At 44.3% G+C, this 16,203-nt stretch overlaps 1 protein-coding gene across 2 annotated transcripts in view; it reads right to left on the bottom strand.

Annotated features, from left to right (window-relative positions):
* The window catches only part of rtn4rl1b (reticulon 4 receptor-like 1b), a 55,549-nt gene extending 39,599 nt beyond the window's left edge, over positions 1-15,950 (bottom strand). The window contains exons 1-2 of one of the 2 annotated variants that reach the window (XM_052035883.1): positions 15,824-15,950; positions 14,735-14,884 (exon numbers count right to left, since the gene is read on the bottom strand). In XM_052035883.1, the coding sequence (XP_051891843.1) occupies positions 14,735-14,747 (13 nt within the window). In that variant the 5' untranslated portion in view covers positions 14,748-14,884; positions 15,824-15,950. Of the gene's footprint in view, positions 1-14,734; positions 14,971-15,823 lie in introns of both variants that reach the window. The other variant, XM_052035884.1, reaches the window with a different exon arrangement.
* Positions 15,951-16,203: the final 253 nt, after the last annotated feature.

Below are 16,203 nucleotides of genomic sequence, written 5' to 3'. Positions count from 1 at the left end.
GAGTGTTTCCAGAATTTTCTATTTTTATTTCTTTCATGATCTGCTGTCCTTGCCTGGTCTAGCCTATATGTGACTCCTGACCCACCAATGTAGTTGATTTGTACACACCCCCTTCAGTTCAGGGGCAATAAATGCCCACACCACCAGCACATCCAGTAAGGTGAATAAATAATGACAAAAAAAGGAACAGAGGGTTCAGTATCAGTTTAATTTTATGGAGAACTGACACCGGAAGGGTGATCCGGAAGGGATAGCCCAGTCTGAAGTTGACAAAATAAAGTTGTGTGAAGTGGCCAGAATTGGGTCAACCACCCATTCTTCACTCTGCCTTCCAACATATTGTTCAGGTTGCCCCCATTAGAGTCATGGAGTTGTATGGCACGCAAACAGGCCCTTCGGCCCACCTTGTCCATGCTGACCTTTGCCCCATCTATACTAATCCCATTTGCCCGCATTAGGGTAGCATCCCTCTACACCTTGCCTATTTAAGTTTCTGTCCAAGTGCCTTGTAAATTCAGTGATTGTATCTGATTCCTCCACTTCCTCTGGCAGCGAGTTCTTGATATCAACAACTCTCTGCGTAAAAACCCTTCAGATCCCCTTTTAAAACTCTTTCCATTCACCTTAAACTCATGTCCTCTTGTTTTTGACACCCTGACCACGGGAAAAAGATTTTGATTGTCTATCCCATCTATGCTTCTCATGATAAATATTTCTGCCAAGTCAGCCTCCTTTGCTCCAGGGAAAACAAACCCAGCCTGTCCAATCTTTCCCCATAACTAAAGTCCTCCAGTCCGGGCAACATCCCAGTGAACGTCCGCTGCACTCTCCCAGTCGTTCCTATAGTGTGGCGACCAGAACTGCACGCAATGGTCCTAGTGTGGTCGAACCAGTGTTTGTAGATTCCTTTAACAGAATCAGCCACAAAGGGACATCACAGCATATCTTAATCTGTCCATAGCTAACAGCGACGTGGAGTTGTTCTAACATGTAACAATTGATTCTGGCCAAGACAGGCTGCCAGGCTGATATTTTATTCTCTCTCCTGAGCTCAGGGACTCTCGAGCCTTTCTTCCTGCTTTCTTCCCTGTCTTAATTATTTAAGAAGCTTTCAATGAATTTTAATCAGCACTAACGCCAACATCCAAATTCAAGACAGGAGCAACACTCCCCCAAGAAATATCACTTTAGCAGTCGCTAAAAATTGCATGATCCGAAAGGTATTTAGCACTCAAAAGGGTTAATATTATCTGGGGGGGGGGGGGGAAAGCAAATTACTGCTGTTGTTGGACATTCTTAAATTAAAACAGGAAATATTGGGAAGACTCAGCAGGTCAGGCAGCATTTATGGAGATAGAAACAGGGTTGAAGTTTCAGGTCAATAATCTTTCTGAAAATTCTGACCTGAAATGTCTTCTCTGTTCCCTTTGCACATATGCTGCTTGACCTGCTGAGTGTTTCCAGACATACGTAAAGTTATCCAGGGTTTTGAGGGAGTACATGGGAAAAAACTGTGGCAAGAAAGTTAGTTGGGAAATGAGGTGACTATCTTCCACTCACAACTTGTGATCCAGAACGCACTGTCTGAAAGGTGCAGAAGCAGGTTCAGAGGTGACTTTTTCACAAGGAAGTTAGACAAAATAAGGAAGGGGAAGGATATTTGGGAATCTGCAGAGAGATTAGGGGTTTGGACCAGTTTATTGCTCTGGAAAGGGACAATGGCAGAACAATGTCCTTCTGTACTGATTAATTCCCCCTTGCAGAAAACACCTCCAATATGTCCAAGCCCAGCTCTCAGCATATAGCTTGTCCATCTGATGTCGTCAGGGGTGCCTCTGTCAGTAACTCCTTTGCCTCTGAGCCAGAAGGTTGTGGATTCAAGGTTTAATGCTGAGGCTTATGCTTAAAACCAGGCTAACACCAGAGTGAAATGACGAGGGAGAGCTGCACAGGTGGGAGTGCCATCCTCCCAAAGGAACATTAAACCAAGGCCTGTCTAGTCTCTAGGGTATGCAGAAAGAATTCCTCGGCACAACACTGAAAGATGACAGAGTATTTCTGATGCTGCAACACCTAACAAGCTGGAAGAACTCAACACGTCAACTGGCATCTATGGAGGGAAATGGACAGTTGATGTTTCAGGTCGAGACCTTTCATCTGGACTGATTCCCTCCACAGATGCTGCCTGACCCACTGAGTCTTTTGTGTGTTGCTTCAGATTCCAGCATCTGCAGTCTCTTGTGTCTATTTCTGATGGTGTTCAGACCAATATTTATCCCCAACCAACATCATCGAAATAGATTATCTGGTCATTAGTTGGTGGGAGCTTGCTGTTGGCCACTGCATTTCCTCTGTTACCAGAGAGACTGCAATTCTAAAGCAATTCACTGTAAAGCACTTGGGGATGGCATGAATGGCACTATACAAATGCAACTCTTTCTTTCTTTCAGAATGTCCCTGTGCAACCTCTAGTTTTCACAGACAAATCTGATGTACACCCATGGTGCCCTTGATATACACCATTATACTCCAGGTATGTACCTATAATGTTGCTGGATTGGTCCACTTGCTCCTGGTGTGTATTTGTATCGATCTTAATATTTACTGATCCTTCTGACTGGTGCAATAACAAAGACAGAATCAGATAATATTCTTTATTTATTGGCACATTTAACATTTACCCAGCTAAGATTTTGAACATTTTTTTCCCTCCAGTACGGATTTCATTTTGAAATGAAATATGAAGTCAAAGCCTCTTCTTTTATGTAAATAATGAGTTTTGTTCTCTTCTGCTGGATTTATATGAAACACAAATCTTAACTAACACCAGCCGCTTGAAGAATGGGCCTCACGCAATTTCCAGGTCAACTGATATTTCACGCTTTGGTAATTTTCTCTCTTATCCCAATATTCAAGCATTGCAGTTTTTCAGATGCCATATAACAAATTTTACCTTAGCAATCAATGGCAGTCTTTCAGACAATCTCCATACCTTTGTCTCACAGTCATTCAATTTTCATGATAATATTTCCTTTAGCTTTTTGTTACCTGCAATGGCTAAGGCAATTCATATCTGCTGGTCCTGGTGGCCTGTGTTGAGGAATGAACTCCTCAGTAAACAAGAGGTGAAAGAAATGGAATTCCTGATTTCAGGAACAAGTAACTTGTGTATCTGAGGTGATTAAAGGGGTTGGTGACGGAAGATAATTTCAGGAACAAATGATGTGCCAGGGTATCTGAGATGATTAGAGGGGTTGGTGAAAACTATTTCCTCTGGTGTGGTTGAGGAGGTGAGCAGGGTGGTCCTGAACTAGCAGACTCTTAAGGCTAGTGCCAGGGGAGAGACCAAGACGCATCTACCCACACGTGGAGAAGTGGAAATATGCAACACCTGTCCCATCAGAAGATGCTTTTGATGCGGGGCTTTGGGGAGAAAGGTGGCAGGGAGAGTCGATTGTAAACTTCAGAACTGTGAATTCTGGATTTTTGTTCAGAAAAGATTGAGAGTTGTGGAGGGAACGAAATGGATAACCTTCAGGACAGACTGAAGAATGGAAAAATAAAATGAGATTCGTGAAGGATCAGTGTTTGATTATCAGCATGGATATGTCAGGCCCAAAGACCTATTTCTCTGCTGTGTGACTCTGCAGCTCTATGACTCAAGGGCTGAATGGCCTCATTCTGCGCCCATGTTCCTGGCTGGTTTACTGGCTTCTGACTACTCCAGATCCAAAGGTCAGGAGAAGGATCAAGGCTTTAATTCTGGATCTGGAAAATTCAGTGGAGGCCTAAAGAGTCATGCTAATTAATAATTCAAGCTCCACTTGAGTAGATGCAGAGGCAAGTAGGAAGAACCGACTGCTAACTGAAAGCAGATAGACTGGATGGCTGGTTTCCAAGCACGCCACTCAGAACAGACCACAAATGCTACATAGCTGGGCCAAGGAATGTACAGGGAAATAGATGTTTGCCCAGTGTAAAGGCAACTGTTGCAAAGTAGCCAAATGGAGACACAAGAGACTGCAGACGCTGGAATCTGGAGCAACAAACAAGAAGCTGGAGAAACTTAGCAGGTCAGGCAGCAGGGTCACAGAGGGGTCTCGACCCAAAACATTGACTGTCCATTTCCCTCCACAGATGCTGCCTGACCCGCTGAGTTCCTCCAGCTTCTTGTTTGTTTACTAGAAGTGGTGTTGGTTTACTACCACTGTCGACAGGGTGGTTATGGGAGCTTTGCAATTCACAAGAGAAGGGTGGAAGAGAAGGTGAAGCACACTTTCTACCTACATGGTCCTGAATGTTGCTGCCAGACCCAAAGCCAGCTTGGGAACCTGGAGTTCCCAGATGTAAACAGTCCCCTGCCTTTGTGGAGAAGGGTTTGGATAAATGGGGATCCATGGATGGAAAATCCTGCTTGGGAGCCAGACCTCAGGAGGAAAAGCAATGCTCAGCATGGTGGAATGACACTGAGCTACTTGAAGAACAGGAAGGGAACTTGGACAGAACAAAATCTAAGGCCACAGCATCTAGTGCCTGTGCTGGGTCCTTGAAAGACCATAAAATGTAGGGGCAGAATTAGGTCATTCAGCCCATCGAGTCTGCTCCCCCATTCAGTCATGACTGATTATTTTTCAACTCCTTTCTCCCGCCTTCTCCCCTTAACCCTTAACCTCCTTACCAATCAAGAACCTATCAACCTCTGCCTTAAATACATCCAATGACTTGGCCTCCACAGCCCTCTTTGGTAACAAATTCCACAGATTCCCCGCCCTCTGGCTGAAGAAATTCCTCCTCATCTCAGTTTTGAAGGGACGTCCCTTTATTCTGAGGCTGTGCCGTCTCTCCTACCAATGGAAACATCATCTCCACGCCCACTCTATCCAGGCCTTTCAGTATCCGGCAGGTTTCAATGAGATCCCCCCTCATCCTTCTGAACTCCCCTCATCCTTCTGAACTCCATCGGGTACAGGCCCAGAGACATCAAACACTCCTCATAGAAAGAACTAAAACTTTAATGGAGCTGAACTGGTGGGAGTCTGGATGGAGCAATGGCTATTGTAAGCTGTAGCCCATGCAAAGTCTGGGACTGAGAGTGTGGAGACCTGTCCATGAATTCCAGATCTAAATCCAATGAGCTGCTGGTTTGCATTGGGCTGTTTTAGTTGTTTCTGAGGTTTATTTTCTCTTTATTGAGCTTCTTGTATTTAAAAGGGTCCCTTTTTAGCATCAAATCCCCAGCTGCATGAATAATTTTATAAATTCATGACTGTGTATTGCTAACAAGCACGGAGCACGTGTAGGAGCCTGGTGTCATTCTGTTCTCCTGAAAAGCTACCCCTTGTGTAACGATAAAGGTCTTGTCTTCCCACCCAGGTATAGACAGATTCCAGAATTGTCCTGGAGATGGGTGACAAAGGTCTAAAGGCCCCCAGAACACTGTAGCTTGCTGGTCTTTTTCATTGGGCTTTGGCACCACATGCCAAACAGGATAAGGATGGTAGATTTCCTTCTGGATGGCATTAATGAACCAACTGGGTGTTATTCCAATTCAATGGATGCAGCATTACCAATACCTGCCCTTTATATCAGATTTATTGAAATATTTGAATGTAAATTCCCCAGCTGTTGTAGTGGGATGCAAAGGTGGGTCTCTGCGTGATATGGTCCAACCTTCTCGACAACAATCTATGCACCAGTCACATGTGCCCAAACTCTAATCAGTTCTCAGCTTGAGGATAGAGTTGTCAAGAAGTGGAACCTTCCAGTACTGGGAAACAAAGTTTTAACCAAGTCCCACTTGGTCCAGCAGAGTGGTGGGGTGAGGGTGGGGATGAGTTGTCACTGGATTGGAAGAAGGAAGTCTTAACATTCCAGCAGAGAAGGGTGGAAAATCTATGAGGGAAAAATGTATCACTTTATGAAAGCTTCAATATCTTCTGAGGGAGTTTTTATATTTTTTAACTCAGAACTTAAAATTGGCACTTGGAAACCATAGCTGTCTCCAAATGAGGCGCAATGTTCAGGAAAATTTGAAATAATTTTATGGATTGGTTAACCGTGATAACTTGGAACAGTTCCAAAGAAGAGTTATGTATAATTTATCTAGAATAATTTCAAAGATGGGTTAAGCACAAATCACTGGAATGGTTCAAGGGATGGGTTAATTGCAAATTATCTAGAACAGCTCCTGGGGCTGATTAATTGCAAAAATCTGGAACTGTCACAGAAGCTAGTTAGCTTCCACAATCTGGAATAATTCCACTGTCAGGTTAGCTGCGGATGTCACACTCTGCTCTCTGAAGCTGGTTCTCAACAGGAAACTGGAACCATATACTGAGGTGCGCAGTATATATTTGGCACTCTTTTTGAGGCTTGTTAACTGCAGAAATCTAGAGCTGTTGGGACTGGAATGAGAGAAGGCTCGTCTGGAAGCCAACATCGGACTAATGTACCTGTCTCTATGCCTACAATGTGCGGGTTTGTTTAGCTATAGTTCCTTATCAGCAAAGTAAGCATTGTCACTAAAGAGGGTCGAGGAAATTACAAATGCATCAACAGGACTTTAAATTACATCAATGTTTGACCTTTCTCACTAATAATGACAAATACGTTTTTAAAGCTAAAATGCAAATAAAGACAGACAGGCAGATGGCAAAATAAAACACACAGCTCAGTGTTGAATTACATGGACGCAGTTAATTAAAAAGCAAATCAGCGTGTCAATTACAAGGAATCGGTTAGGGGGAGATTGGGGATTGTGGTAAATAGTGTCCCTTTTATCCCATATATTAACTGTTTATTTGGTCCAATTGGAGAGGTATATAAAATGGTGAATGTCGTGGATGTGTTCTTCTGAGACAATAGGTGAGGTAAAGTCCAAACTAACAGGAGGCACCATTGTTATTGATATTAGGAGGTTTGTCTTCAATCTAAGGAAGAAGGTATGTGGAGGTAGAACCCCTACAATTTAGGAAGCAATAAAGTAGGAATGGGGATGGAAGTTGTGGGTTTTTAGGATGGGTTATGTTACGGTGGGTTAAATGCCTTTCTTCCTCTGTAAACCCCAATGTTTTCTCTCTCTTTGGCATTAATTTTTGCCTTTCCGTCTTCAGTTATTGTTTTCCTGATGATGTAGGGCTGAAGGAATGGTATGAATCAGTGGGTGGTCAGACCCCCACTCCGCAATCTGCTGTGATTGCTGCAAGCAAAGGGAATGAATAAAAAATCCTCTGCCGGAAAAAAACTGCAGAGCATTTTTTTTACTCTGGTGCTTCAGTTTTAAAGATTCAGAGCTAATCCGCAAGTTTGCTTCAGAGACTCTATCCTGTTTGTCTGACCTACATACAGCTTTCCCCAAACTCCCAAAAAAAATCTAATCAGGACGCAGCTTCCATTTGCAACCTTCTCTGCCTGAGAGAGTTTTCATCCACTTATACCACAGTCATTTACAAGGCAGGCTTTAGTGACAATGAACCAACACACTGAGGAAACGAGTCATGAAAGAAGGTGGGTACTGGCACTGTACATACAATAAGATTGATGCTGTTGGCATGTATGTGATTGCTCCTGTGACACACTATGTTGTGAACCGATATATTAGTCAAGGGTTTATGTAGATTTCTTTAGCAGTGACATTTAAATTACTGAGCCTCCAAACCCCAAAGGATCGAATGAAATTAAACAGGAACTGGACTATTTTCTTCCCCATAGAGGACTCTTGCAACTCCAAAGAGAGCCTTGCCCACCATCACTTGAGAATGAGAAAGCCTGTTACAGCTTCCTTTCGATAATCGAAAGTCATTTTATTCCCTATAAATAAATAGAATAATGCGAATTAATTACAAAAAATAACGCATCAAAAATTGGAATTTAGTGCTGAAAAAATGTCCAATTATCAGCAATGGGGATTTAAAAAAAAGAGAAATGGTGAAAACTCCAGTAGGTCAGGCAGCATCTGTGGAACCAGAAGCAGTGTCTTCAAAGATCTGAAGCATTAACCCTGTGTCTCTTTCCCCAGATGCTGCCTGACCTGCTGGGTATTTCCAACATTTTCTGTTTTAAATTCAGGTTTCCAGTATCTGCATTTTTTAAAAAAAATCATTAGTAACTGTGAGTTGTGAATTTGAACGAGGGGCCATGAGAGGTTGTGTGAAGCAATTTTTGTAAAATTAAATAAAAGCTAAACAGGAAACAAAAGAATAATGTCGATCTCAGAATTATTTCTGAAGCATTTGAAATCGAGTCTGATCCTTTCCATAACCAATCTCTTTCATGATTAAAAAAAAACTTTGCCAATTCCTCAGCATCAGACGTTTCAAGCCCAGACAGTAGAAAGTTGTGAAGAGTCAATTATGCTGTAAGAAATTTTTTTATTAAAGAGCATAGATCTGGTTAGATGTCCTGATGGCTCCTTCGTAAAATAATTAAAACAGCCTGTGAGCTTTTTTTTAGACGTCTCCAATTGATGGAAGCACGACTCTACTCTCTGCTAACATCTTAACCACCTTCTTAGTCTAAGGCTGTCCAAAGTGACCTTGTTATAACTAATGCATTATGTTACCTCCATCCTTCCTGCTGTCACAATTCAACTCAGTCATCACGACCAGCACTGGCTTAACAATAGTACCACCTTATTTATATCATTATATTAATAGAGTCGGTAATGGCGTTTGATAGTTATCCCTCTAAAAATACACACACCCTGTTTATGTCTCTGTGAAATTCAACATTATTATTTCTGTCTCTCTCTCTCCTTTCCTCAAAGTTTAAATAATATCTGCTGCTGAACGTGGTCGATAACATTTTCAGACGAGCATTGTGGGCGCATTGTGTAAGTTCCCGAGAGACCCTCTGACCCAGTTCCCCACACGAACGCTGCCGGTGGATTACCGGGCCACCGCAATTGATACGAACCCAGTTTCCACGTTAGGGGCCACTCGCAGCACGCCGCGGTCTCCCGAGCACGAAAGTGACCCCGAGGATCATTCCCCCACCGCCACCCTCCCCCCCCCCCCCCCCCCCACCCCAGTCCGAGGGGACTCCTGGCCGTTGTGTTGCTGCCCCTGCTATATCACCTCCATCTTGTCCAGGAGATACGGGGTGTGGGGAGCTTAGAGCGAGCGACGGAGAGGGCTTCAGCCGTGGGGTGTGCGGAAACATTGATATGTACGGCATCCCGTGTAGCTGGCAATGTGTGTACTCATCCGTTTAACCCTTTCCTCGCCCGCACTCTCTCACACCGTCCAGGGATGGGCAAAGGCATTGAATATCTCTCTGGGGCGTTTTGGATTGTGTGAAAAGACAACGACGGGATGAAAAAGCACATCCTTCCTGATTTGGGAGTTGGTGAGACCATCTGTTGTTCGCGTCCTCTCTGGAATGCTGTGTGAATGTCCTTTAATAAAACGTGTCTGCGAGCGCTCAGAGATGTCCCTGCAAGTTCTGTTACCAACCCTCTTGAGATATTTTCGCCCTCCAGATTAATAGGTCAGCGATGAGATGATGTCGTCCACATCTTTTACCCGTCTCTTGTTCTGACTGCGTTACACTTTCACAAGCCCCTACACTCACCGCCCCAGGAGCCTGATCTCCTCCGCCCGTAATGTACACCTACTTTCCACACACACACAGCCGGCCACCCTCCGCTCACTCACACATCCACTTACTGCCCGTTCACCTTGCACACTGGTGTCTAATTAGTCTGCCCGCATGCAGTGCAGAACAATACAGCACTCCGGTGACACGATTCATTCTCCGTCTATCCGCGCCGTCCCGAGAGTTAAAATAAACACTCCAAGTGCCTGAATGTGAGACCCTCAAGAGCCGAGATTCCAGGACAATATGCACAAAGTGCTGGAGGAACTCAGCAGGTCAGGCAGCATCTATGGAGGGAAATAAACAGTCGACGTTTCGGGCCGAGACCCTTCATCAGGACTGGGAAGGAAGCGGGCCAGTAGACGGGAAGAGGACGATAATCAGTAAAGAGAGTGGTGTATGAACATATGTGGTTAAATCGTGGCGTTGGAAATGTCTTGTTCTTTATGGTACAAAGGTTTTGTCCCCATAACCTCAATAGTGTTGGTGACAATGATTCTGTCGGAAGATAATAGTATAACTGAGACCACACCAGTTTTAGCAGGTAGCTAACAATCAGTACACACGCCCTCTCGTTAAACCAGCAACCATCCATTGAATGCTTGCGGTGGGCCTCGGTAATTTTGGTGCATGTTGTTTCTGTATTAACGCCGTGTTGGGTTATGTAATAGATGTGGGTGGGCTGATGTTGGAGCATGAAGAACATTGAATGACTTGGACTTCAGATGCAAAGTGTTTCAGTAGAGGGCCAGCACTGAATATGTAGGAGCTAGGAGATAATCTTTACTTTCTGTGTATCTGGGGTATAGGGAGCATCAACTGCCACTATATTTTCCAAACCTCCAGAGCCAGGAATTTCAAGCAGGGACCAAGGGATAAGCATTGGGCCCTGGAAGGAATTGACAAGGGCACTTATTGAGTAGATCATGGGCAGCAGATTGGACTTCACCAGACCAGGCATATCAGCGCTGTACATCATCTAATATACTGTATGTAGTCTACTAACTTATACATTATCTCATAGGCTTCTACATATTCAGTGCTGGCCCTCCACTGAAGCACTTTACATCTGAAGTCCAAGTCATTTATTCTTCTTCCTTCTCCAACATGCAACACACCCGCATCTGTTACATAACCCAACACGTTTTTATCACAGAAAGAGCCAGCGCACCCCATTATTACTCACAGTATCTAACACACCTCACTACTACTGTGCCTGCACCATGTATCACTCATCAATATCCACAGCACCCACCACCCTACAGACACTGCCATCCAACACGCCAACACCACCCACTGCCACCACAGCCAAGATTGGCCACTGCTGCCCAACATTTTCACCGTTCCCACCACCATTCCATTAGTGTCGCCCTCCCACCTTCTCTGTTGTCACCGCCACCCGATACTTTCACCATTGTAACACCTTCCCTATCACCACCGTGATCTAACACTAGCCACCTCCACCTAACGTATTCCACTGCCACTGCCGATACGCACCACGAATGCCACTATCCAGCTCGTCTTGTTATTGGCTCTGTCATCCAACACCCCCCATGATTGGCACTGCTGTTCAAAGACATAGTCCTTTCACCATCCACAGCTGTCACTGCCCTTCTCCACGTCACGACAATCCAGCACCATTGTCACCATAATCTACTTCTCCCCCATTGCCTTCACTGTCCATTACCCCACTATTTCCCCTGTCTAACATACCTCACTATTCCCACCTATCTAACACACCTCACTATTCCCACCTATCTAACACACCTCACTATTCCCACCTATCTAACACACCTCACTATTCCCACCTATCTAACACACCTCACTATTCCCACCTATCTAGACAGCTTCTGCACGTACCACCAGACTTAAGGACAGCTTCTACCCCACCGTGATAAGACTATTGAACGGTTCCTTTATACAATGAGATGGACTATGACTTCATGATCTACCTTGTTGTGACCTTGCACCTTATTGCACTGCACTTTCTCTGTAGCTGTGACACTTTACTCTGTACTGTTACTGTTTTTACCTGTACTACCTCAATGCACTCTGTACTGACTCAATGTAACTGCACTGTGTAATGAATTGACCTGTACGATCGGTATGCAAGACAAGTTTTTCACTGTACCTCGGCACAAGTGACAATAATAAACCAATACCAATACCAACACACCTCACTATTCCCATCTATCTAACATACCTCACTATTTCCACTACTTCCACTATTGCCACCACAAAGTATTTTCACTGTCATCACGCCATCTCACACACCCATCACTAATTCTTCCAACTCGTGTGCTTCACTGTTGCTACACCTTCCAGTTGTCTCATCCGCCCCGCTGCCAAAATGCTCCAATTTTACAATGACACCCAATATTATTCAAACACCATCCAAGAGCCTCCTGCAGTCAGTCTATAATTACATATATTTCCCTATCTTCTGTTGCCCAGCAGTTGTTAGCAATGCTATCATGGGAATCAAAACCATGTCCCTCCTCCATTCTGACTCCTGTGTGTAATTTCCATCACCCATCTCATTCCAGATTTTCACAGCCCAGAGCGAACAGTAGAGGAAAAAATACTTTAATCTGGAACCAATTGAAACGCCCTTTAATAAACATGAATATCGCCTGATATGTTTATGCTCAGGCAACAGAAGAGACGGCGAGAAGATGCAGGCCGCTGATTCAAACTCAATTTTCTGATAGAGCTGAAAGGGAGTTGAACTCCCCTTTTCTAGTCCCATATCATCAAGCTCCATGGGCTCCGCCGCCGCCCTTGTATCCCAGACACAGCTCTTTACAATGTTAAATTGCTAGTCAGTTCCTTGACTTCAGTAGATAATAGTGAGTATGAGCTTGGGTGTTCTGGTTTGCTCGCCGGCTAACACTTGACCAGCTAGCATTGAAACTTTGCGTTATTCTCTTGCCGTTTCGCGCCGGGGACGTGCGCTGATTCCCCTTCGATTCACAATAATCCACCTTTAAGGAGAATTCGGAGTTGCTTATTGTTGGGCGAAGTGGAACTGGAGAGAGAGGGAGTCAGTAAGACTTTATTAATGTACCTCGCCCCCGTCTACCTTGAGATCTTAAAGTTCTGCTTGAAATATTGGCTTTTTATACGTCAGATTTCGGGCTCCTGTTACTCTTAAGATTTCATTTTGTTGCTTGTGACAAAGTAGCCAAATTCCCTCTGGCAAATGTTTAAGACTGGAGCTATTTTTTTAAATATATATTTCGGGTTGTGAAAACGCCAATAACTAAGATTTTGATTCTGCAAATTTAGCAAGATCCTTCATACGACGGACTGTGGGTGGGTAAATGGGTTAGCGGAGATGTGCTGGGGTTGTAACAATGTGATCCGGAGTCCTGCCAGACACATCCTTTCGCATGAGATCCTTGAAGTCCTGTGTGCGTTTACAGTGTGTTTAATATCAAGCACTTCTGCTGCTGACCCGATAACTGGTTTATTTTAGTACCGAGACTCCAGGGCTGTGTTTTTAATGAGCTCCTCGCCTCTGATGCAGTATCAGGTCATTGTCAGACCCCCCCCCCCCCCCCATTTTATCCGAGGTCTTTGAATTAAATTCAGGCATCCGACATGACAAGTCGAGACTCAGAAGTATTTCCATAACAGATCGTCTCCCATTCCGTTTTCCGAGGGGGTGTTGAAGGTTGAAATGGGAGGGGCAGGGGATGGAGATGGTTCGAGTCCACATATTCAATTTAAACGTTGAGCTTTAAATAGCAGTGGATCATGTGTCCAAAAGTGTAAGTTAAACTGAATCACAGAATAACATCCCCTCCCTCCCTCACACACACACACACACACACACACACACACACACACACACACACACACACACACACACACACACACACACACACACACACACAAAACCTGCCTCCTGCATACTGCGCTGGAATGTAGCAAATGGCCTGCGACGATCAGACGCCGTGATGTAAAGTTATCTTTAATTTTACCCAAATTTATCAAAAGTCATCTAATTTTTTTCCAATATTTAACAAAATGTCCAGTTCAACTGTTTAACCATTCATTGAGATAAACAGAGACAATATCCTTTAGCGTCTGATCAGGGAGGGGTTGTTGACCAATCAAGGGTTAAACCCGGGAGACTGTAGTTGAGAGATTGTTAGTTATTTTTCTGTCACTGCCTTCAGACCGGCCGGGATGTGTGTTTTCTTGGGTTTGGCGGGTTGCGGTGTTGTTTTGGGTTTCGCGAGATGAGGGGCTTTTGACACACAGCGTGGCACCAAGTTTTATCCACCTAATCCTCTTTAAGCATTAGAACCACTGAAGGCGCTCGATAACACAGAATAGCAGATCAGCACCCGCGAGTGTCAGGCAAAAGACAATATCAACAAAGCCAGCGCACAGAATATATGTGCAAATAAAAAAAGATGCACTGAGATATTCCCTGATAGAAATCCTGACCAAAAAAACTTGGAAGTTAGTAATTACCAGGTGCGCTGCTCCTTTAGAAAGTAAACCAGATGCCAACTAACAAACAGCTATTTATAAACAGAGACACAGATAAATATTAGGAAAGAAATAACCTCAGCTCGGGCTGAGTTATCTGTTGGTATCTGATGCCCGTACGAGAAGCTGAAAGCTCGTCATCTATTCTAGGGCGAGGCGGTGAAAAATAAGAGATGGTACCATATCTAAACAAAAATCAGTAACACTCATTGAGTTGACCCTTGAAATGAAACCAGAATAGTTAAACGTGGAGGGACAAGGAGGAGGGGGAGCCAAACAGGATTGTTTTTGATTACACCGCGTCTATGTTACAGGAATAAGACTGCGTTTCGACGCTTTGAATTAACAGCTTCTAAATGGCATCTTAAACAGCCCGAAAACTTATATTAAGAGTCTGCAATCTGTCACTAAATATAAAGGAACCGTTCCGCACAATCTTAAACTCGCACTGCGGCGACCTTTGTTATATTTAATAAATGTTGCGTATTGTATGTATGTGTATATATATATACGAATATTTCATGCATTTAATCCTCTGTTGATAACTATAAAATCACACGATAGGTCCATAATTAAACACCGCTTCTATTTTGCTTAAATCCATTGCATTAAAATTAAAATTACAGATTTAACTTACCTTTCCTGCGCATTTTCGCCCCTGTACAGTTCAAAGGAAAGTTGGTGCTTTATGGAATAATCACCTCGAACTAGCAACGATCCGGGAGAGGGAAACGAGTCCTGGGCGGTTGCACAGATATCCTGAACGAGCTCCTCCTCATCCTGAGTGCTTGGGATAAAAGAGAGAGGGAGAGGGGGAGAGAGCGCTCGCAGCCGGCTGCTGCAGCCGGCAGGAGACGCAGCGAGCCCGGCTTACTGTGGGGTTCGACCCGGGGGGAGGAGGTGTTACAGCGCAGGAGAAGGAGGGATGAAGAGAGGTGGGGGGGGGGGGGGTCAGAACAAAACAGCCCAATTTCTTTCCTTTCTTTTGCAAAATAAAAATGTGTGTATATGTTATTATATATAAAATATAAACCTGTTACTAACACGCGTTCCCCGGAGTGCCAAGCTAGTGTTCAGTGTTGAAATGTTTAATTCAGATGGGGGAGGGAACTGACGTGCAGCCGGCGCCTGGTATAAGGGAAAATAACAGGCTTCGCCTTATAAGGAATGATGGACGCGTCTGCTTTATATAAAAAGACACTCACACACATGCACCTCTCCCCATCCGCCAGATCTCCCAGCTCCCCGCCCAGCACCTTAGCCGGATCTTACCCCAGTCTATCATCAGCTGAACATTATTTTTTAAAAAAGTGAAACAGAGAGAATGTTCAACCCTCCCCCAGAGAGAAATGAAGGAGGTGAGTGGGGAGGTGAAAGACCCCGTCCCTCTTTCCTACCTAGGGCACTTTTGACATCCGCCGCTCTCTACAATGAACCATTTCTAAGTGCTCGGAGATATCAATGAACTCCCCGGGTAGAGGCGTGTTTCTGTGCCCGGGCTTCGCTCTGAAGGCGTGAGATTTGGGAATTCCAGTGGCGACAGTGGAACTCATTTATTCCTTAAAAAAAAGTTGAGGAAGTTACCTGACTGATTACCTTAGTCCCATATCCTGGCTGATGTTCTGCCTGCGCGCCTCTGTGTGTGTGTGTGTGTGTGTGTGTGTGTGTGTGTCCCCATACCTCGCAAGGTGAACAGTCGCCGTTTTAAAAATAGAATTACAGTTACCTGGGAACAGTGATTGGATCGATGGTGGACCGCGTTGCTATCTCACATCTCCCCTGCTTCAAAAGCCCAATTTCCATGACCAATAACAGATTACATCGATCCAGGAATAAAACTAAATATTGACCCGCTTGGAAATCTGGGCTTTGTAAATACTCTCGTTATAACAGAGCTAGGGACATCTAGTGGTGGAATATTCCTGGTTTTCCCGGAAACCTTGTTACACAACATTTTGAATTTGCATGTGGACTCTTTTGACAGTTTCCCGAAGCATCTGGCGATGTTCTTGGGTTTTAACTCCAGTAGGATTAGGAGGCAGAGTTCAGCTAGAAGGATTGTTGAAAGGAAAAGAGTCATACAGCGTGGAAACAGGCCCTTCGGCC

This window comes from Pristis pectinata, chromosome 21, assembly GCF_009764475.1.
Source record: "Pristis pectinata isolate sPriPec2 chromosome 21, sPriPec2.1.pri, whole genome shotgun sequence".
Taxonomy (NCBI): Eukaryota; Metazoa; Chordata; class Chondrichthyes; order Rhinopristiformes; family Pristidae; genus Pristis; species Pristis pectinata.
The sequence above is the reverse complement of the archived record's forward strand: the minus strand, read 5'-3'. Positions and strand labels throughout refer to the sequence as shown.